The following is a 23,363-nucleotide window of genomic DNA, read 5'->3' as shown; positions in this document are numbered from 1 at the left end:
TATTATGATTGTATTAACAACGTGACACTTTGACTGAAAAAAACGTCATTTTCATGTTGCTATATCAAGTGCTATTTGTGCATCATGAGAGTTAGTATCTAGATACAGAACGTTATAATTGAGTTTTATCAAAACTCTTAGACTCTAGTATTACGTTAAAGATTATGAGCATGTTAATTTGGATTTAAAGTGAAGTAGTTTGCAGGCTCAACTTCTGCTATATTTACGTAAGTGTATTGTGCGGTTACAAAAACCATGCAGCGATAAATTTTGAGCTCATCAAACGTTTCTTCAGGCCAGTGGTGACGATAGTATTGTTGTTGATTGAAGGCTTTAATTTAGTATTGTATAACTTTAAAATTAGTTGAAGTCAGTATATAAACAGAAATTATATAAAATAAATATGTTTGAACAGTTATAAAATACAAACGTCAACATTTTAAGAGTCATAATTAATCATAAAAAAGTTCATATTTAACTACAAAAACGTGACTATCGGTTAAAAAATTTAAAAAATTGTAAATATATCGTTAGTTTATTTATTCGTTTGATTTCTGGGATGCGTGTAAATTAATGGCCCATTGTTATGCGGAAGCTGCTGGCTTACCTAACTACTTCCCCTAGGAGCGATTAGAATAATGATTCAAATTACCAACGTATCAATATACACACACATCTTTGTATTATTAAACGTTTTATTCCCTTTGCAGTTAAAAAGCCTGTGCAATTTTTGTATTGTGTAGCTATTGTGACAGTATGGAACTGTTTACCGTATTGAATTGTTTTTATGGTACCGCAATTTACCGTATGGAATTGTTTTTATGGTATATCTTACGTGCTTTTTTTTCTAAACCAAACAAAATGTGTATGTGGGTCTAAATACCAATGCTTGATAGTTAACAATGAAAACATAAGGCTGACTTAGCATAATAATTGAGTTATTTCCGATCGATGTTGCTCATCTTAGATTTTCTTGAGTATAAAAACTACGCACTTGACATGCATGGCCAAAAGTGTTGCTTAGTTGCGAATATTAGAGAAGTAGTAAGAGACTATAGAAAATAGCAATTTTAATGGGAACAGTAAGATGATAGCATAGCTTAATAAAACATTAAAAAAATATTACATTTAACACTTATCTTTAAAATTAATATACAAAATTGAAAAAAAAATAGAAGCAATTAAACCACAACAAACAGCTATGAGGTGTTTTGCAAACTCAGGAAGTTTATTAATAGACTTGCTAATACCATTTTTCAGGTTGTAAACATTAAGTAAGCATTTCTTATTTTAAATATATTGCATAAGACAATTAAAAAGGATGTTAGCTGTCAATATTCATGGCGTGATTATTAAAATTTGAGTGAATTTAACTAACAGAATAAACAAAAAGGTCAGGTTTGTATTATTTAACTTAGTAGGTGCTGTTATGGTTACATACTATGTTTAAAAAGTGGTAAAATTTCGAAAGACACGGTATAATGGTCTTGTAAGCAGTAAGGCTTCACCGTTTTAGAAATGGGGCAAAGCATTTACGCTTGATAGAAATGGGGCAAAACATTTACGCTTGATCGACCATTTAAAATAATTCCTTAAACAAAAGTTCTATTTATGTCAAAATGAAAGCCAGAGATTTTAGAATAGAAATCAAAGTTCTAGAACTCTGAGTGCACACTTTTATAACATGTTTAGAATACTATTAGAATAAGTAATCCATCATTTTGTAGAACATTGTCAAATTAATGTATTAATTAATAACTTAGCAGGTATGTTAAATATGCTTTAACGCTATGGACGAATGTAAACCTAGAAAAGCATGCAGACCCAGTTTTTTGTTCGATTTTTTTTATATAAATTTAGGTAGCGAATTTCCTTGTTTTTAAATTAAGAAAGGTTCAATTACACTTGGCCATTTTGTTGCCGGAAGTCTTTGAGATATATTAAAGCTCAAATTTCTTTGTAATTTAAAATTGTTATTTATTCAAGTGAAACTCTGCTAATTTGTTTCCCTTATCTGCTAATTTGTTTCATAAGAGCGCTACAGTATAGAAAGAGTTGGGATCGAACCCTAAACCAATTGTTGTAATTACAACATTACGCTGCCGATTATTTGTTTAGTATGAAGATTTATTTTAAATAAGTTATTAATTTTAAATCTAGTCTTAGTCATTTGAGCATATTTCTTGGTGTTTTATATATATACAAATACATGTATATAAAAAAAAACAGCAATGTAATTCAATCCCTACAAACAAAGACACGTAGGATCGAAATAACTATACATTAAAAAGGTCTACCTATTCGACCGTAGACAGGGATTTTTGTTGTTGTTTAAATCAGGAAAAGTTAAATATTTTAGTCTATTTTATATATGACAAAACAGTTTGAAGTTAGCAGTTTTTTAGCATAACGACAAGTTTTAACAACATCAGTTTTTATTAGGATAAAACAACACGAATATGTATCAATTTTTAAACATATTGAATGGTATACATGTTTTGTCGTTTACTTATTAGCTGTGTTGTGTTTTTAGTTTTTGCTTATGTTGAGTATAACTAGATTTTGCTTTTAACATATCAAACTTTTAATTGGTTAAATTTTTACTCAACTAAAGGAACCTGCCCACTTATAATTTTAAAACTGCGTAGGACCATATCTATCGTTTTTGTAAATGAAAGTTATAATATTCAAGTATCTATTGTACTATAGAAAAATTAATAGCTGGAATAATAGTCAAGTGTGGTAAGAATTAATATAAAGTATTTTTTTAGTTTGTTGCTATAAGATTATAGACAGGTGTATTGGTTTTAAAATGATTTCTTATGATGTACCAACATTTATGTTATAGTAAAACATTTTACCCAATATGTTTGCAATACAGACTTAATTAATAAAAAAAAAATTGCATATATATTTTGGATTACAAATGAAATATTTCAAAGATGTCAACTGAAGTGAATCAACGATTTAAATTATGCTTATGTGAAAAATTAAATCGTCGTCATATGGTTGTTATATTTTTGATACAAATTATTTTAATCGGAATTTATTATCAAAATGTTTCTAACTTTAAGGTAATTTTAAAACTATACAGTTTTCAAAGCAATTAAATAACTATATAACTAATAGTTAAAAAGCATTAAATTTTTTTAGAGTTGTATAACTTACATCTAGTATAAAAATTACTTTGGCATGGTGTTATAATTAAAACGTAATTTTTAATATTTTATTTGTTTTAACTTGTATATTCTTATATCGAAATAAAACACTATTTAAGTACGTTGCTTTTATGTTTCCTAGCCTTCTTTAACGTTACAAACATCAAAAGACACTCTAGCAAGTGTACTTGAAAATAAAAAATTACATTCAATCATCTCCAAATTGGAAGATAAAATTGCAAGTTTTTCGTCTTCATCAAAAAATATCTCGGAGTCGGATTCAAGTGAAAACACAACTGTGAAAATTGAAACAACTATCAAAACGTTAATAAACTGTTCTGCATATCCTTCCAATCTGTTGGTAAATTTCTGATTTTAATTTCAATATTAAGATTTTGTTTAGTTAATGGAAAAGTAAATGAATTTTTGGAAAACCAAATGAAATTAATAGTTTTTTTAAGCATTTTATTTAAATTTTTTTCCATTTTTTTAGGGTAGGGTTAAAATAAATTTTAGTATACCAATCCCTGAATACAAAAATATTGAGGATCACAATAAACTAATACATGATGGTGGACAATACACCCCACCTGATTGTTTGCCGAAATGGAAGGTATAATACAACATTTAAAACAAACTTAATATTTAGTATTTACTATGCTTGACATATTTAAAGTAGTTTTGATATTTAAGTTGACATTAAAAGTATTCAGTTGATTTTTAAGTAAATATTTTGGCAGACGTTGCCAAAACTTAAATGCTAAAGCTTACAACCTACTTGAACTTTAAAGTTTAGTTTTATGGGATTTCTAGGTGGCTATAATTTTGCCTTATCGTAATCGAGAAAATCATCTACGATTTTTTTTACATTTTATGCATCCCACCCTACAAAGGCAAGAAATTCACTATAGAATATACCTTATAAATCAAGTAAGAGCTTTTATGATTGGTTACAGTTTATGACTTTATAAACCTTATCAAAATAGCAATTATTTTACACAATAGCACAACTTAAAATAACAGTTAAAGTGTTGTTTAGGCTGGTGGGGAAAAATTCAACCGCGCAAAATTATTGAACGTCGGTTTTAAAGAAGCACTTAAGGACGAGAAATTCGACTGTTTTCTTTTCCACGACGTTGATCATATTTTGATTAATGACAAAGCTTTATATACCTGCCCAGAGTCTCCAAGGCATATGTCACACGTTGTTGACAAATATAACTGGGGGTTACCTTATGAGGGAATGTTTGGTGAGTTTATATTATTTTACTACTTAAACATTGGAAAAAGTTATTAAAACCAATTTTTTAAATGTGTCTATTTGAAAATCTAAGACTCTGTTCATATATAAATATGCTTTTTGTCTGTTAAATCGAAATATAAATATAATTCTAAAATGAAGTATATGCTTAATTGAATAGGTGGGGTGTCGCAGTTGACTAGAGAACAATTTGAACTCGCAAACGGGTTTGCTAATACCTATTGGGGTTGGGGAGCGGAAGATGACGACTTGCGAGCAAGAATTATCTACAAGGGAATGAAAGTTATCAGATATCCAAAAGATGTAGCAATGTAGGCAGTTTTGTGTTTTTTTTCTAAATTTTGCTTATAAATAAAAATTTTAGCACATTACTTAGTAAAGTATATTATGTGGTTTAACGTATGACTGGATGTTTAAAAAACGTGTACTCGTATGCGCTAACAATTCGTCTTACGATTTTCAAAACGATTAAAGCGTTACCTTTTTTTAAATTACCTTTTGGCTAATAATAAAATTTAAAGGTATTATTACATTTTGTCAACAAAAAAATCATCCGTAATTTTACAAATATACCACAAAATATCTTTATTATGAAAATAAACATTAACCAGTAGCCTAACCTTTTTTTAGTTATATGATGATTCCACACCAACGTGACGTAGGCAACGAAGTAAATCCAATAAAAGATGCTAAGTTACGCGAGACCAAGGATACAATGGATAGGGATGGATTATCTACTTTAAATTATACGGTGAACTTTTTTAATGTTTTTTATTCGCGCGAAAAAAGTCTGCTTACTATCTAAAAAATATAAGAAAAAAAAACTCTGTTTTATTTTATAACAGGTTTTATACAGAGAACCCCATAAACTTTACACGAATATAACCGTTGATATTGGACTTTGTGGAGATGAATGTACTAACCCTCGATCAGTATAACAAATACAAGAACTTTATCTTCAAAATTTACAAAACCATATTTTACCAATAACGCTACATTAAATATGCAATCGTTTAAAATTAAGTTCGTTTGTTTGTTATTACTTGCACAAACAGTAGCAAACCAAACATACAAATTTTCACTCAAAATTTGTTATTAAGTGCAGTAAAATTTCTTCATAATTTATTATTGTGGGCATTGTACCATGTATTTTCATTATTTAGTTTTTGCACTTTTTAAATTGTTTTAAAATAAAATTGTGAATGAATATAGGGCGCAAAATGTGTTCCAACAATTTTTAAAACTTTTGTTTTTTTCTGAAATTGTTTAGCCAAATCTTTAATATTATAACAGTTGTGCATAAAATCTTGTTTTTTAAAGTAATTTATACCTTTTAAATCCAGCCCTATTTTTTATTTTTAAAATACTATTCTGTTAGTTTTGTTCGCATGTAATAGTAACTAATGAAACTTAGTATTGGTATATATTATAAATTGATTTAATATTATCCCACATAACCAACATTTAAACTATTGTTAAAGGTCAGTATAATTTATTGGTGCTATTATAATAGACTGCTAGTAAATACTGTCATGGTTGCTTTTAAAATAATTTGTTCCTAAGTAGAATACATTAAAGTTTTTTATACTTTTTAATTTAAGCAAATGTTAAGAAGAGGGAACCTAACGCAACGTAAAGGATTTATGTTTCTGTAACGTTACCCACTCCCTTCTTACACGGTGTAATTACCCAACAGCTAGCCTAGCGTGAATCACATTACAACTTACAAATCATCACGTCGGACATTTTTGTTTTCTTTTTTACTTGAAGCGCTCTTGGCTGCTTTTATTCGTTATTTAATAAAAGTAAAACGCTGTAGGGCACCCGCTAAGCGCGCTACAGACTGCTTATCCGTTGTTTACGAATTAAAAGGAGAATAAAAGAAACAAAAATAAGGGCCCGCGCCGATTCGCTTCACGAACAATCAAGATTCTTTGTCGTTTCGATGCTCTACAAAGAAAGGAGAAAAATAAAATCGGACCAATTCGAGATAGACTGCCATTTTGAATCGCTTTGTGTGCTTTTCGTGGTGCTTAGTCAAGCACAGTCAACGCCCAGATGTAAAGTCGTTAGTTAACATTAATTATACAAATTAACGTGATGTAGTATCAGATATAAAGTAATTTAGTTTAATGTAAAATATTTAATTTTATATTGAATTTATTAGTTACAGTTCGTTAAATCGCCAAGTAAAAGAGGAAAAGTACGAACAAGAAACCAGTTTCGACGTTTTCTCCTAACCTGATTACGTCATTTGTCTACTTCTCGAGTTCTGATAGTCCAAAATTATATCAGTTTAAATGTAAATGTGCTTATATGGAGATTTTTGGACGTTTTATTGTTATTGTAATAGAGTTATTATTGCGTAATAAACTATTACTGAAGTTAGTGTACTGAACTTCGAGTAAATGTTAGATATTAATAAATAATTTTATGTACTTACCAGATTATTTTTAGTTTTACTATTTTACTTTCAACGATTTTTGTTACGTTCGTCTTAAAGTTTTTGTTAAAGTCATCATCATGGAAGAAATGATGATGGGTCATGGCGATGTCCAGGGAGGAAATAAAGTACAGATGTGGGGAAACTGGGATTCTGGAATCCAATCTGGGGCAACCACAGCGACCCCATCTATCACTGGCCAGAGCCAAGGGGGAAATTATCCTGATACCAACCAAGTTCTTCATGATTGGAATCGAGAATTTACAAGAGAGGAACATCAACGTAAGTCAATTTTAAATTGTCGTAAAAAGAGTTGTTAAATATATATAATTTATTTTAAATAATTAAAAATATATTTATATAATTCTGTTGATGTGTTAAAACCATTTATTATGTGATTTAATTGAACCTGTTTATTTTACAGAAATTCAGGAGCAATACACCAGAACTCGTGCTGACCGTGTTCGAGATGTTCTGTTTCCTGAGACAGCGATGGATGAGGGGATGCCCATGGCACCAAGTACTCAGTTTGATCCAAATGTTGCGACTTCAGTTCAACGATTGGCGGAGCCTTCTCAGATGCTAAAAAAGGCTGTGGTGAATTTAATTAACTACCAGGTATTCGATAAGGATTTTTTTTAATTTATAGGATAAAATCCTACAGATTTATAAATAGATATAAAATCATTAATTCAATGCCTCTTGGCATGTCTTTTAAAATAAAATTCTTGTGTTTTCTCATTTAAAATCATAGGATGATGCTGATTTGGCAACAAAGGCCATCCCAGAATTAACAGCTTTGTTAAACGATGATGATCAAGTTGTGGTTCAACAAGCCGCCCAGATGGTTCACATGTTGTCCAAAAAAGTGGCGAGCAGACAAGCTATTATGAATAGCCCAGCAATGGTTGCTGCTCTTGTTAGAGCTATGCAGGTCAGAATTAAACTAAAATAATATATTTATTTTTCTTTGGATATTTTTTATCCACTTTCTTCTTAATTTAAACATTTTTTCTGTTATTAAAATTGTACTGATATGTTTAAAATAACCCAGGTTTGTTAAAATATTTTTTATAGCAATAAAATAGCGATTTATAAATTTTTGCAATTATTTGTTTTAAAGAATGCTACTGACCCAGACACACAACGCGCATGCACTGGTGCTCTTCACAACTTATCCCATCTTCGCCAAGGACTTCTTTCCATCTTTAAATCTGGTGGAATTCCAGCACTCGTGAAAATGCTTGGGTAAAAAATTAAGTTAAAAATAAACAGATTTTTAGTAACAAAGGTTTTGATATTTTTATATTCTCTTTTTTTATCTTATATTTTAACTTATTTTTATATATTTCTTATTTAAAGTTCCCCAAATGAATCTGTGGTATTCTACGCAATTACAACTCTTCACAATTTGCTGTTGCACCAAGAGGGCGCCAAAGAAGCTGTAAGACTTGCTGGTGGTCTGCAAAAGATGGTTCACCTTCTGGCTCGTGATAATGTCAAGTTTCTGGCAATTGACACGGACTGTCTTCAGATTCTTGCATATGGAAATCAGGAAAGCAAGGTAAAATAACATGCAGACACAACTGATAAAATATTAATCATTCACCTTTTTTTTATATATATTACCTAGTAACTACAGAATTAAATTGTTTTTCCAAACAATTTTAGGATTTTAGAGTTATATTTGTAGTCATAAGGTTAATTTTTTTTTTTTGTAGTTGATTATTTTGGCAAGCGGTGGGCCACAAGAGTTAGTTCGAATCATGAGAACCTACAACTATGAGAAACTTCTGTGGACAACAAGCAGAGTTATTAAGGTGTTGTCTGTTTGTTCAAGCAACAAGCCTGCAATAGTAGAAGCGGGTGAGTGCAAGTAAAATTCTAAAAGTTGTACGTGTGCTTTTTTCTATTTTCATGCATTTATTAACATACAAGCGACAAGTCGGAAATAGTTTCAAATGATAACTTCCTGGAAACTTTAAGCCGGAAAAGAATTCAAATTATTAAACGAACTTTCCTTGATTGATTGGCAATTCAAAATTTTTAAAAATTGTAAAATTTTTCTGTTTAGAATTTCTGCTTATAAACATTGGATATTTTTTAGGTGGTATGCAGGCTTTGGGGATGCACCTGGCTTCTCCATCTCAAAGATTGGTGCAGAACTGTTTATGGAGTTTAAGAAACTTGTCAGATGCTGGCACCAAGCAAGAGAATGTGGAAAACCTTCTACAAATGCTTGTCCAGGTAAAAAAACAACTTTGTCTAATTAAAAATTTTAAAATTGCAGTTAACAAACAATTGTGGCAACGGTAAACTTAGACTTGCATAATTAGAGAAAAAAAATTTGGCTATTTTGTTTAAAAATAAAATTTTAATTTAATTTTATTTAGTTGTTGTCTTCAAATGACATTAATGTGGTGACATGTGCTGCTGGCATTCTGAGCAATTTGACTTGCAACAACATGAGCAACAAGACCAGAGTGTGCCAGGTAAAAAAATCATTTAATTACTTAAGCTAACACTTAAAAAAAAAGTTGTTGTATTTATATTAAAGCTGAAAATATCTAACATTAAAAAAAATCTAGGTTGGAGGAATTGAGGCGTTGGTGCGAACTGTTCTTCAAGCTGGAGACAGAGAAGACATCACTGAGCCAACCGTTTGTGCTCTTCGTCATTTGACATCAAGACATCCGGATGCTGAAATGGCTCAGAATGCAGTGAGGTTGCATTATGGACTTCCGGTGTTGGTCAAACTCTTACATCCACCTTCCCGCTGGCCATTGATCAAAGTAAATTAAAATTATATATTTATGCATCAATTTAATTAAGTACTTGAGTAAAAGATTTTTACTAATAATATGTTATTTCACAGGCTGTCGTTGGGTTGATTCGCAACCTAGCTTTATGTGCGGCAAACCACGGCCCACTGAGGGAACATGGAGCTATTCCACGATTGGTTCAACTTCTTATGAGGGCACACCAAGACACGCAACGTCGAACCAGCATGGCTTCCAGTCACAGCCAACAAATGCAGAGCGCTTATGTGGTGAGTTATTGAGTGTTTAATTAATTTTTAAACTATTGTTCTATTTATCTTTGTAATATGTTACTGAGCTATCATTGACGTTTTAAATATTTTTAGATTTTTTTTAATAAAGTTTGATATTTTAATTTGTGATTTCTTAAGGATGGAGTTCGAATGGAAGAAATAGTGGAAGGAACAACTGGAACTCTTCATATTCTTGCACGAGAAGCTCACAGCCGAGCCGTGATCAGAAGTCTTAACACTATTCCACTTTTTGTACAACTTCTGTACTCACAGGTATTTTTAAACTTGTACAAAATTTAAATATTTCTAAAAATCCAATCTAAAATCTTTTTTTTTTTAAAAGTTCATTTTTAATTATATAAATTATTGTTTTATTACTTAATTTTAACAGCTACTATAATATTATTGATTGTTATATAACCTGTTGTGTGCTATTAAGGTTTTCAAATATGTTTGCTTTGCTGCAAGGCCAATAAATCAATATATATAACTTAAACCATTTAGGTTATAAAATTACAGTAATAGTAATAAAGCATTAAAGATTGTAATTACAAAATTTTATTAAAATTCAAATTAAAAAATATTTTTGAAAGGTTGAGAACATTCAACGTGTTGCAGCTGGTGTGTTGTGTGAGTTGGCTCAGGATAAGGAGAGTGCAGATATTATCGAAGGGGAGGGAGCAAGTTCGCCTTTGACTGAACTTCTTCACTCCAGAAATGAGGGAGTTGGTATGTTCAATATTTTTCCTGTTTTATAAACAAATAGCTGCACCAATGTTACTATTAGAATTAACCTATAAACTTGAATGTATGTATTTGTAACCAATTTTCAATTTTGGTAATGTTTTTGCTAATAACCGCCAAACTTATTTGTTTAGCCACTTATGCAGCCGCTGCACTGTTCCGAATGTCCGAAGATAAATCTCATGATTACAAAAAGCGATTGTCAGTTGAACTGACCAGTTCTCTCTTTAAAGATGACGGCGCTTTGTACAATGTAGGTTAATCTAGCATAATTCAAAAAAAAAAAAATTTAATTTTTTGTTGTAATGTAGTTAGATATTTCCAATTTCTAGAGAAACATTCAAGAATATATCGAATTGTAAAATAATTACTGATCATAACAACATAATTGTGTATAATTAAAAGTTTTCAACATTTAATAGCAGGCCTAGTATCCTGGAGAGTTGTTTTTATAAGCAGTATTTCTGATTTGGAAAAGTACAGATTTATAAGAAAAAATTTTAAAATATAAATTTTTATTATTTTTATTTTAGGGTGGTGACTTGATGAATATGGATCCGATGATGCAATACGATCACACAGTTGCACCACCACTTTCTCACCACAGCTCAGCTAGTTCAATGCAACACTCTCAACATTCAGGTAAGTTAGTTTTATAATAATTGTAGAAATATTTTATTTTTAGAAGAAAAAGTAATTTGTGAATAACAACCATTTTTGTTATTATCTTGATAGGCTATCCACAACCGGAGGGTCAACAACCAATTGGGTATGGTCACCCCCATCAGCTTGCCCCCAGTGGGGAATACCCACTGCCAGAATTGTCAGGTGATATGGAATTGGACCCAGGGCAGCCAGGACAGGATCAGTTAGCTTGGCTCGACACTGATTTGTAAAAAATAAAAGGTTTGTTGGTTTCCCAATTCGTATTCTATTTTTGAAACAAAAAAAAAAAGTAAAATGAAATATTTTTTTATGATTTTGCAGGAAGTATTTCTACAGCATTTTAAGAAAATAACATCATTTCAATAACTTTGTAATTTAACTTTTAAATGTAGATACGAACAGTTTAAAAATCTATTTTGAAATTGTAAATACTTCAATCGTGCTCTCACATCAATGCTTTTCATCAAATTTATCATTTTATTTTATCATTTTATTAAAAATGTACGAGAACGAGTCGCCTTTTGAGAATGTAATGATTTGTTTTTTTTGAGGTACAATCATTAAATGCTAAAGTCCCATTTTAAAACGGTATTATTTTTACAGTAATCTGGCGTAAGCGTTTTAATTTTATTCGTGGTTCTTCTGAATGTTTTATACGGTTCTGTATGTAATTAAATTCTGTAGTGTAGCCTTTGTTTTTTTGCCGCTGACGTTTGCAATTTGCCCACTTCTATATTCTGAACTGCCCCAGTTAAAAAAGATGTGGTTCGAATATTGAGTGCGTTTTTTATAAAAATAAAACTTTTGTACAGAATTTTAAATTGTTTTATTTAAGGTATAGGCAAGACAATTTAACAATATTGTAATATATGTTTGTTTTCAATTCAGGTTTTATATTATAAATTTGACCTAATATAATAATAATCCTACTCGAATAGAATTAAAAAAAACAAAATATTTACAAAGTACAGTTATTAATAGAGACATCATCTAAATTTTAAGTGGAATTTCAAAGTTATTGAAACCTTCAAATCAACTTTTAATATATATACAGAAAACAAAATAATTTCTTTATTTCATTTTCGAGGAACATATAGTTATCAAGCAAAATGAATAACATCATATAAAACTGGAACAAGGTTACAACTTCGCATTAACACTAAAAAATCGTAAAAAATTTTCAAAAGGGTACAATTTTTTTTTCATGTCGCAGAAACAAGCGATCTTTGACCTATGGGCCATTTTATAGTCCAAATACGATATTGTATAAAAAGTTACATCATTTATTTTTTTTAAACTTTAAATTTAACTTTTTGAAAGGAACCCCCATAAGCCTAATAAGCGTATTTACGAAAAATTGTTGTTGTATTAATAATATAAACGAGATTTATGAGCTAAAATATTAAATTGCGCAAAATCCTTAAAATTGAAATAAATGGGTTTATTGCATTAGCACTGGTCCAACTTAAATACAAAATTCTGAAAATCTTTTTTAATAAAAAATGAGAACAAAACAATTTTTTATTGTAACAATCAGATCGTCGTTATCTATCAACGTAGTCACGTGTTTACTCCTTTACTTTTCTGTTCTTCTCGTAGTCACGTGTTTACACCTTTCCTTATCTGTTATTAAGGTAGTCACGTGTTTACACCTTTACTTATCTGTTTTTATCGTAGTCACGTGGTTACGCCTTTACTTTTTTATTTGGGATTGAGATTTTTTTTGTGTTATATTAATATATTTTTAATTTTATTTAAATTAAATTTCTATAGTAAATAAAGAAGCATTAAAATTAAAATTAAATACGTTACAATATTGCAAAATGACTTGCCCAATTATAACACAAATAACTATTGCTATTTTATTGCAGAAATTACAAAGAACGCATCTAAGAACAAATGCAACAATATGCTAATAAAATAAAGGCCTCTGTTGTTTGTGCCAACCTTTTAAAAAAGTTAGTTTTTAAATTTTAGTTCAATTTTTTTAAGTTTGAACTTTATTATGTTGTTATATATAAAAAAAAAATACAAGGCCTGTTGTACAGTTGCAGTGGCGTACAAGGTAAAGTGCTTGGTTCCGAACCCTAAAACCCTAGTTCAAATCCTGGTGCTGTTCGGTGATCATTACGTAAAATCTTTTTAGTTGCGATTGGCAGCCCAGCGCCTTAATGTTCTGCTAACAAGCCGGTTTGAAAAACGATTCGTTATTGTATACACAAAGAAATATATTTTTATTTTCGAAAGAAATTTTGTTAACCGGTAATTGGAATTGTGCAGTTCTAACTAAACAATTATTTTTTAATTTAAATTTTGTTTTTTTAAATTTGTTTGCATAAGGTTGGCCAAAAATATCACGTGATCTAATTAAACCAAAAATAAAATTAGCCCAAACTTTTTTTCTACCTAAAATTTTTGCAAAATGTTGTATCTGAAAAGTTAGTTAAGCCGATAGAAAATTTTTTACTCGAAGCTGGATTCGAACTCGGGGACGATCAAAAGTCGAGGGTACTAACTTTCAAGCCATGAGGATGGATGTTTAAACTTTACATTATTGCAACTACATTATTCTTTCAAAAAAATTAAAAAAAGGTTTTATAATTAACAACAATATTAAGCTTAAAGGTTATAGTTTTTACCTTCGTTTCAATAAAATTAAAAGGCTAAACGTGTCAATAATGCAATTACATTATCTCAATATCATATTTTCAACTCTTTTTGTCAATCAAATAAAGATATAATTTATTACTAAGCCATATGACAGAGCTTAACCTAATAATATACAAAACAAAAGTTAGCTCAAACTTTTGTTCTACTGAAATTTCTGCGAAATGTTTTATTTTAAATGTTAGTTAGACCAATGCGCGTCTAATAAAATATAATATTCTAGGTTTTGAGATATTTAAAAAAAATATTTTGTAAACATGTTAAATTAACCTGTGCGGTTCTAACAAAACATTTACTTTTCGATTTAAAAAAAAAAATTATGCAAAATCATTGGCCAAAAATATCACGTGACCTAATTAAACCAAAAGTAATTAATTATGAATATAAAATTAAATAATGAATAAAATATTAAGTATTAAATGATTAGACTAAACAAAAAAACGGGATTTGTCCGTCTCAATATTCTTATAATTTAATAATAATAACACAACAACATACTTGGCCTATTGTTTATCACATAACTGAATCACAAATGCGAAATATATTTATAATGTTCAAACCAAAATTAATTTTAAAAATGAATTTTTAGTATTGACATTATAAAAAAACTATTCATGAAACTTTGAACGCAATATATTAATCTTCAATTTTTAATAACAAGAACTAAACTATAATAAATAAATAAAAAATAATTTTAACCACGTTTTCTTTTTTTGGATATAATAGTTAACTATTGCTTAAAATTTAATAGGTTACTTTTAATTTTTAAATTAAAAAAAAAGCAATAAAATAAAATAAAATTACAAAAAAATAATTTTTTGACTCGCTTTCGAATTGTTGATATCATATACATTAGACCAAACTTAAATTTCTGAAAATGATCTTTAATTTTTAATAAATAAACAAGCAATTAAACATGATAAACAAACAAAAAATATTTTTAAATGTTATTTTAATTACTAATATTATAACAACTAACATTAGAATTATTTTTGAACGCTTAACATCAATCTTTAATTTTGAATAAATAAACAACCATTAAAATAATAAACAAACAAAAGTTAATTTTTTAACTCGTTTTTAAGTAACTAATATTATGATATACAATTAATTAAGATTTGAAAAACCTATAACATCCTTTAAATTTTAATAAACAAACACCTATTAATTAGTAATTCATTAGGATAATAACAAACATACTGAAAACTAATAACAAACATACTGAAAATTTCGAATTTTTAATTTTAAAGAACAGAAGTTATCGTTTTTTAAAATTCGGCCAAATTAAAATAAAAACAATAAATATAATGAAAATAACAATATGTTTCGAAATCTAAGATTTCGTACCATAATAATAATTATAAAAATACTGACAATAACAATATGTTCAAAATCTAAGATTTCGGACCATTATACCCCAAAATAGAAAAAAGGCATGGATTGCTAGATCAGCACAATACCCTTAAAAATGAAAATTCAGCCAAGTTAAAAATGTAAACATCCATGTTTTGTTTTTGGATAAGATAAACAAATCCTCTTGTAGTCACTGTGCTTTTAATATTTTTTATTTATAATCATATAGGTTTTATTTTACAACCAAATTAAATACGAATATTAAAAAGCAATAATTTAGTTGTACTAAAATGATAAATAGAATTGAAAAATGGTTGCATTTGTTATGTTAGGCACACATAAACCATATTTAGTAATTAAACAATTGTAAATTTTAAGTAATCAAAAAATTGTGAGTTTTTTCATAATTTTTAACGCATTTTCATATTATTTTCACCAAATATTAAATTTATAAAACTTTTTTGATTTATGTAGAATTAATTAAATGCAACTAAGATATAATGTAAATAGAAAAACAAATAATGCAAATAAAAATTATGCATATTGACAAAATATAACCAATAAATTATTTTTTTGTAAAGCCCAACTACAACAATTTTAAAGAAAATTCGAAGGTCAATTTTGCAAAAAAATCAAGAAAAAAATTGTTATGATTTTATTTAATTTCTTAATTTAATTTTTCCCCAAGGTGGCAATAAAGTGTCGAGTTTAAGTCACTTTTGTTGGTCTTTTTAAGTCACTTTTGTTGCGCAATTTAGTTTAACCGCTTTCGCACACATGCACCAAGCAAAAGAGTTTTCTCTCGACCACGACTTTTTTTGATAGAGAATAAATATATTTAAGCGTTTAATACACAAGTTAATACACACAGGCATCTTTACGTTTAGAACGTAAAATTTTAACATAAAGTATATATACATGTTCGTTAAATATTAATTTTTTTAGATCGGGCGTTACAATACGTCATTGTTTAAACGTTTAACAATGTATATTAAAGCTGTCGGGAATTTTAGTATATTAAATCTGTCGGGAAATTAAATCATTTAATTATTGTTTTATCTTAGTTTTTTACAATTCAATTTTAATTGACAGCATAACATGTTTAAAATAAAATTATTAAAAATATTCGTGATTGCCTATTATTACTTGTCCGCTAATAAAAATGGTCCTAAATAGCAATCAGTGCCCGCAACAAGGTTATTGGAAAACGTATATGTAAACCACACGATGAATCACGATCCACGAAGTTCAACTCGGTGAAAAGTCTTGAGTTAAAGAAAGGTCACAGTTTTTGTTTTAATATGTAGTTTGCGGTTTTATATTAGATATATATGCGAAATGTTAATAAGGAAAGTCGGTGAATAATAAAACCATAACCTAAGATCTACTTTTGTTAAACTTTATGTGGCCGCAAAGCAATTAATCAAAAAATAGTTATAAAAAATTGTTAAATATGATTAAAAATTAGTTTTTAAAATTATGTTTTCGGTAAAGTTATTTACCAAAACAGTTTTAAATCTTGAAGTTTATTTAAACTAGCAATTTTAAACAACAAACATTTCGCAAAACTCCAATCCTTAATTTACATATTAAATATTTGTTTTGTACCTAAATAGCTGACGTTAATTTTATTAGCCCAATTGAGTGGTAGAATTTATTTACAAATCATATAGGAAATAACAAAGAACGAAAAGTCGTTGAACTAGTGACACGATTGTACTTAACCAATACAAAATACGAAGAAACTGTAGTATTATAATAAAGGTTGATGTTTAATGCGCAAACAGGCTTAGTTGTGCATTGTAATTTATTTTTTGAAAACCGCAACGGTAACATAACAAAAATGGCCAAATCTCTCCAAACAACTGTAAAAAATTAATTTTGCAATTTTACAGTAATAAAAAATGTACTCTAAACAATGAACTTTTAAAAAACTCAATCAACAAAATAGAACAATAGAAAAAGAATTGATAATGTATATAAAAACGTAAATTAAAAAAAAATTAGATTTAAAAATTTTGTATCAAGTAACGCATCGCCAGCGACATTTTTTTCAGGCCACTTCGTTGAAAGATTAAACAAAGATATCAACAATGATGTAATGATTTAAAATTAACAACACCACAATACTGGTCCACATTGAAAAACAAGATGTTATACGGCACTTTATTTTGAGTCTAAAAATTAGAACAAATAAACAGATGCAACAACGGTATAGTTACTGGTAATTGTAGGTGTACTATTTACCAATAAAAATCGAAGCTGACCTAAAATGCAAAAAAACGCACGCCGACCAAAAATTTAAAAAATGCTAAGAAATCCCCGTTTAGACTTTTCTCTGATTACTCAACCAACTAAAAGTAACACCAAAAACCGTTTCATTAAATACTTCTAGAAATACATTTGCATTTACAGAAGTAAAAAATAAACGGTCTGGCCAATGTCAAAACAACCAGCAACTATTGTATTTTAGAACCGCCAACCCACTTTGTAAATAAAATTAACGACGCGATTTGAAAGGTTTTATGAAACGTGACGTCACACGAAATGTACGCAAAAGCTAGAAGTCTTAAAAAACAACGAAAATAAAGTTTAAGATTAATTTTTTTTAAATATTAGAGCAAAAACGGCCAAATTTATAAAATTATTTAAGGGCACAGTAACATCACATACAATGTTTTAATCAATCACAATGTGTTCCAACAAAAAAAGGTGTTTTGTTATTGAAATTTCTAAAAATATTTAATGTTTTAATCAATCACAATGTGTTCCAACAAAAAAGGTGTTTTGTTATTGAAATTTCTAAAAATATTTAAGTTTAAAAATCTAAGCATCACGCCACTACCGAGTGATCCTAGACAGGCTTGTTTTGCCAATGCGGTCATAAGAAAAACAGATTTAAAAATAGAATTTGCAAGTTTAACTTTTATTTTATTCAATAGCACAGCGAAGTTATTGTTATATTTTAAGGTGATGTAATGCTATTATAACTGAACGCTTAGATCCAATACAATATTAAAGCCTAAAGCCCTTATCCTTAAACGCGTGTTACCAAACCTAAGTAAAGTGACAAGTACACTTAGTTGTATGTAAAGTACGACGTCCTCGTAAACCACGTGGTTATAGTCTTGTGACTGAGTGACGTCAAACACGGCATTCGTATCGTTTAAGCGTTTAAAGTCGTATTTTATCGCAGCTCAAGCGTAGACGGTTCTGCTTTTTTCGAAAACGTGTTGTTAATGAAACAAACGTATAGGCGATATTATCTCGCACACTTGACGTCGTAGAAAACCAAAAAAAATTTACAGCCTGAGGCACAACTCAGTTTCACTCCAAGACAAGTTTAAGCTAGTTTGCATAAACATGAAATAATGGATTTTTACGTTTGTAAAATCCTCGTTGATACTTTTAACAAAATAATATTTTGACGCTAGAATTGATAATTCTTTTAAAGTGTTTCAAAAATGTTCCAAAAACCTACTTATTGGCTGCCATTTCTTAACTTTATAGCAAAATTTTTAATAGGAATTTTGCTGGGCCAAAATAAGTTTTTGTTAAATTTTAAATCGGATCATGATTTATGGGATTTTTTAAATGAGTCATTTGGCGGTCTGCAAAGGTCTAAGGTATTCGAAGACGCACCACCAGAATAAATGTCAGCATCATCATCGGATACTTGAACAGGAGAAGTGTCTGCTCTGGAGGATCTATCCGACTCAGCATGCACAGACACTTGGTGCAGCATGTGAGGATGTGTAGTATTAGAGGACAACCTTTTTAATTCCAACATTTCCTCTGAAAATTCCGAGGAGGATCTGTCGGAGGAAAGTCGATGGTTGGTGTGTTTCAACATTGCATCTTTTTGATCTTGGTCGCAATCATAAGCCCGATCTCTTCTGTCAGGTTGTCGAACTTCTTCCACTCTAAGACTAGGGTCTCTTACTCTTGAGTTAGCTAAAATTAAAAAACATTTTTGATTTAAAGTAATTTAATTTAAATTAAAAGTAAAACTAAACAAAATTTGTTATAACAGAAAATCTTCTCTAAATAAATATTTTGTAGGCCACAATTTTTAAGTTCACAACTTTACCTCGAGAAAAACTTGGCCTAGTGTCACTACTACTGTGACTACTATCGTTCGAAAAGCTGCGAACTGGTGGAACATGTGAATGATAAAACGATGGAGAATCTTCTGGCTGGGGTGGATTAGAAGGACCATGTGAAAAATAGTAATTATTATTGACAGGGCCCAAATAAATTTTGCCTCCACGTACAGAGCCATGAATTGTAACGTTTGGTGGAGTGTTACCAGGGTTAGGATTTATCGGGTTGTTTAAGTTAGGATTTGCCTCCGTATAAGAAGGAGGTATGGAAGAAATAATTTCATGTGGTCCCCCATCTTAGAAAAAAATAAATAAAACCTTTAATTTGCAGCAGATCTCAACAAAAAATTGTGATAGACAGTAAAAATAAAGATTTAAAATTTTTTTGAAATTAGCTTAAAAACATTACACAAAAAAACTAACCAAAACTGTTAGGATCATCGCATTTCGACTCATTTGGAGTGGGTTGTGTTACAATGCTTTCCAATACCTCATCATTTCTGCCCACTTCTCGGTTCGGAGATAACAGTTTTCCATCTTCTTCTGTAAATATAAAAAACTAATTTTAAAACATATTAGTTCCTTCTATGGCAAAATTTTAAAGTTATTTTATTTTTTTTTTTTATTAGATTTTTTTTTAATCACTCCGCTAAAAAATTGATTTTTCTTAAAAATCAAACAAAAAATTATTTCTAATTTGAAGAAGTTACCCCCAGGTGGTCCTGTTGTCTGACCAGTCTGAGTCTTTGTATCTTCTTTATTCTTCTTTCTATTTATCCATGCTTCCATGCTTTTTTTAGCTTTACTCAAACTTAACTTGGAATACTTGTAAAACACTATGCAGCCAAAAAAAAATATAAAACCAATGCATACAGGAACTGCGATTTTAAGAATTTCGGCTATAAAAACAAAAAAATTATTATCAGCACTATTTTAGTTTAACTAATTGCCAAAAAAAAGAATATTAGTTTAATTAAGTTTTATTTTTAAGATCTCTTTTTACTTACAAGTTGTTTCTGATTCTGTTGTTGTTTCTGTTGTTGTTTCGGTAGTTGTTTCTGTAGTTGTTTCTGTAGTTGTTTCTGTTGTTGTTTCTGTAGTTGTTTGTGTTGTTATTTGTGTTGTTGTTTGTGTTGTTGTAGTTTCAAGGTTATCCCGTTGTTTTTGAATTTCAGTAAACGACAAACACAGAGGGTCAGTTGTTCTGGTATGGTAACATTAATTTGACAAATATTTAAACAACAATAAATTTTAAATCTAAAAAAACTCCAAAAAGAGGAAAGACTAGGGTGAATTGCTATTTAAAAATAAAATGTTATTGAAAAACTATATTTTACAGAATAAAAAATTTTTCTCGAGCTCAACAAAAAATAAGGTTAGGCAACTTCTAAAACTTTTTTTAAGATAAATAAAATATAGGACTTCTAGTAAGGAAAGTTTATGCAAAGTAAAGCATACTCACGGTGAGCGAACTCCACATAACAAAGGATCTTCATTGTTTGGTTTCTTAGAACAAGATTGTCTGAAAAATTTATCTATTTCAAAGCCATATTGCCCACAGTTTTGGCAAGGGCAACATTGAAAGCCAGCTTCATCCTTGTAATATCTTTAAAAAACATACCTTTATATGTTTTATAATACCTGTTTCATAGTTTTTTCGAATAGTTGAAAAAATCTTAAATTTTCAATAATTTTAGACAAAGAGTTCACAAGATTTTAAAATATAAAATTGTTTTGCAAAATAAATAAGCTTACCCTACTGAGCAGTTAAAGTTATCGTTATCAACTTTTGTCTTAAGAGTATTCCGGTGCATCTTGAAAAAATAATAATAATGTATTTTAGTTAAAAAAAAATTGGTAATATTTTTGTTCTATAGGCTATACATACAAATTTACATAGGTGCAAGTTTTAACAGTTTTAGTTTTGAACTGAAATGTTAATAAAACATCTTTTTAATGACATTTTAATTAAAGCATCAGAGAGGGTATTAAACTAAGGTCGACATTGACAAATGCTGATGAATCACGCAGGAAATAATAAAAATTTAAACAAGTGAAATACGAGCCGCTAGGCAAGTAATCAGGGTCATGAGAATAAAAAGAAACTAAAACATTCGCTTACTGGAACTTACTGGTTAATATTTAACTTATAGGTGCACGTACGAAAACAAACCAAGTACATATATATTTATTACCTAGTACTAGATCAAAATACCAATAATTACTGTGTTTCTTAAAAAAAATTGCAACATTTTTTTATAAACACATACGAAAATATTTAATTGTTACTCCTATATATACCAGTGCAATTTTAACTACTAAGGTAAAAATTATTAACATGTTTCCTTTAACTAGGGGGATTCCAAACGCCAGTTTATTGTTTGCGAACCTCTCAATAACATTTCTAAGCAAGCCTTACTTTGAGTAGGCGTGGGCACTAAAGTACAAAATTTTATTTGTGTTTGTAGCCCTATACAAAAACTATGCAAATTAAAAATTTTTTTTAAATCAGAACAAATTTATATATTTCAAACAAAAAAAATTGGAAGAAAAACAATGCATTTTATTTTTTATTGGAATCTACGTTTGAACCACAACCTACCTTACCAGATGCCAGTGTTAATTTTATATATACCTGCCTAACAAAGCACACAATAGAAACAAACGTTATGGCCTGGTGAACACAATAGCGATAACAAATTCACTATTATTCCAACATCTATAATATTATCTCCACACTACAATATCAAAATTATATCAGAATAAAAATGAGTAATCAAACTTACAAAAACTTTTTTAAACTTAAATAAAAATTTCTTTGTTTGGCAAAAATTATATTCACATAATTAATAAATATATAACAGAAATGCACTTAAAAAATTGTTAAAACTTTTGATTGTTTTTTTTTAATTATTGCGCTTATCTTAACTGGTAAGAAATGCTTACAAAAAAGTTTAAAAAAAACCTACATAATGAATTGTACTGTATACCAAAATAAAAACGAAAAAGATAAATGGTTTCAATGATAAATAACCACATTAAAAAAATAGCAACATAATACAATAACTAATGATAGCCTCTATAGGCCTATACAATTTTTATTATAAAAATTAACCTTTAACACTGTTCTTTGAATTATTAAAGCTTTCAAAAAGACTTAATATTTTTAAAACTACATTTAAAAATTTTAAATTACATCAACACTTAAAATAGTTTTCCTACCTTTGTTCTTAGTTGTAAACATGCAACATTCTGTAACACGAAAACCAACAAGAATACTAAGATCAAAGTGATAAACTTCAAATTTTTCATTTTCCTATAGTGATGAGATGACAGTACCCAGTAGTAAAATACAGACCTAGGTTCTTAAATCTTTCCACATTTTTTAGAAAATTTAGAAACAAACACTTATTTTTCTTCTGTTAAAACATAATTTATTATACATATTTTATAGTTATGTATTTCAACAAATTAATTTTTTTTATAATAACCTATAGCAAGTAGGTAGTAAAACATAAATTAATAAACGAATCTTGATTGTAGTTTAAAAATGTTAAATAAAAATAAATGATTTATATTGTTGTTTGTTAATTTATTTAATTGCATCCTAATCATATGACATATCCTGTACTCGCGGCAAATTTGTATTTAGCTTGCACTACTCATAAGCTAACCAGGTTTCGCTACACCATGCTAAAAAAACGTATTTCTGATTACAGATTTTCTAAACTTAACTTAAAATATTTGATACATATGACAGAACGAACTGTTCTACATTTGCGCAAATCAGTATCATAGTTTGTGAAAACGTCGTTATTCCATATTTATAGTCGTGGACACCTAGGAATCTAATAAGACCTTTTTTCACAAAATAAATACATCTTACTTTGCTGACTGGAACACTTGCTTAAAACTC

At 28.9% G+C, this 23,363-nt stretch overlaps 3 protein-coding genes across 3 annotated transcripts; 2 read left to right on the top strand and 1 right to left on the bottom strand.

The window, feature by feature from the left end:
* Positions 1 to 2,862: 2,862 nt before the first annotated feature.
* LOC145743109 (beta-1,4-galactosyltransferase 2-like) lies at positions 2,863 to 6,081 on the top strand. Its single transcript, XM_082561004.1, has 8 exons — positions 2,863 to 3,074; positions 3,301 to 3,519; positions 3,652 to 3,771; positions 3,972 to 4,088; positions 4,198 to 4,408; positions 4,580 to 4,730; positions 5,050 to 5,170; positions 5,265 to 6,081. Exons 1-8 carry the CDS (start codon positions 2,943 to 2,945, stop codon positions 5,355 to 5,357), a joined length of 1,164 nt encoding a protein of 387 aa, XP_082417130.1. The 5' UTR covers positions 2,863 to 2,942; the 3' UTR covers positions 5,358 to 6,081.
* A 773-nt stretch (positions 6,082 to 6,854) lies between these two features.
* On the top strand, positions 6,855 to 12,138 carry LOC145742966 (catenin beta-1-like). Its single transcript, XM_082560812.1, has 16 exons — positions 6,855 to 7,144; positions 7,287 to 7,480; positions 7,617 to 7,796; positions 7,986 to 8,110; positions 8,225 to 8,426; positions 8,584 to 8,728; positions 8,970 to 9,109; positions 9,256 to 9,354; positions 9,451 to 9,654; positions 9,738 to 9,911; positions 10,053 to 10,187; positions 10,508 to 10,643; positions 10,793 to 10,911; positions 11,192 to 11,300; positions 11,394 to 11,564; positions 11,646 to 12,138. Exons 1-15 carry the CDS (start codon positions 6,943 to 6,945, stop codon positions 11,552 to 11,554), a joined length of 2,325 nt encoding a protein of 774 aa, XP_082416938.1. The 5' UTR covers positions 6,855 to 6,942; the 3' UTR covers positions 11,555 to 11,564; positions 11,646 to 12,138.
* A 4,852-nt stretch (positions 12,139 to 16,990) lies between these two features.
* Positions 16,991 to 22,862, bottom strand: LOC145741939 (uncharacterized). The gene is made up of 8 exons (XM_082559637.1): positions 22,670 to 22,862; positions 21,203 to 21,261; positions 20,910 to 21,053; positions 20,455 to 20,651; positions 20,158 to 20,346; positions 19,871 to 19,990; positions 19,435 to 19,743; positions 16,991 to 19,298 (listed from the first exon to the last, which is right to left on the bottom strand). Exons 1-8 carry the CDS (start codon positions 22,757 to 22,759, stop codon positions 18,916 to 18,918), a joined length of 1,491 nt encoding a protein of 496 aa, XP_082415763.1. The 5' UTR covers positions 22,760 to 22,862; the 3' UTR covers positions 16,991 to 18,915.
* Positions 22,863 to 23,363: the final 501 nt, after the last annotated feature.

This window comes from Corella eumyota, chromosome 2, assembly GCF_963082875.1.
Source record: "Corella eumyota chromosome 2, kaCorEumy4.1, whole genome shotgun sequence".
Lineage (NCBI taxonomy): Eukaryota > Metazoa > Chordata > Ascidiacea > Phlebobranchia > Corellidae > Corella > Corella eumyota.
The sequence above is the reverse complement of the archived record's forward strand: the minus strand, read 5'-3'. Positions and strand labels throughout refer to the sequence as shown.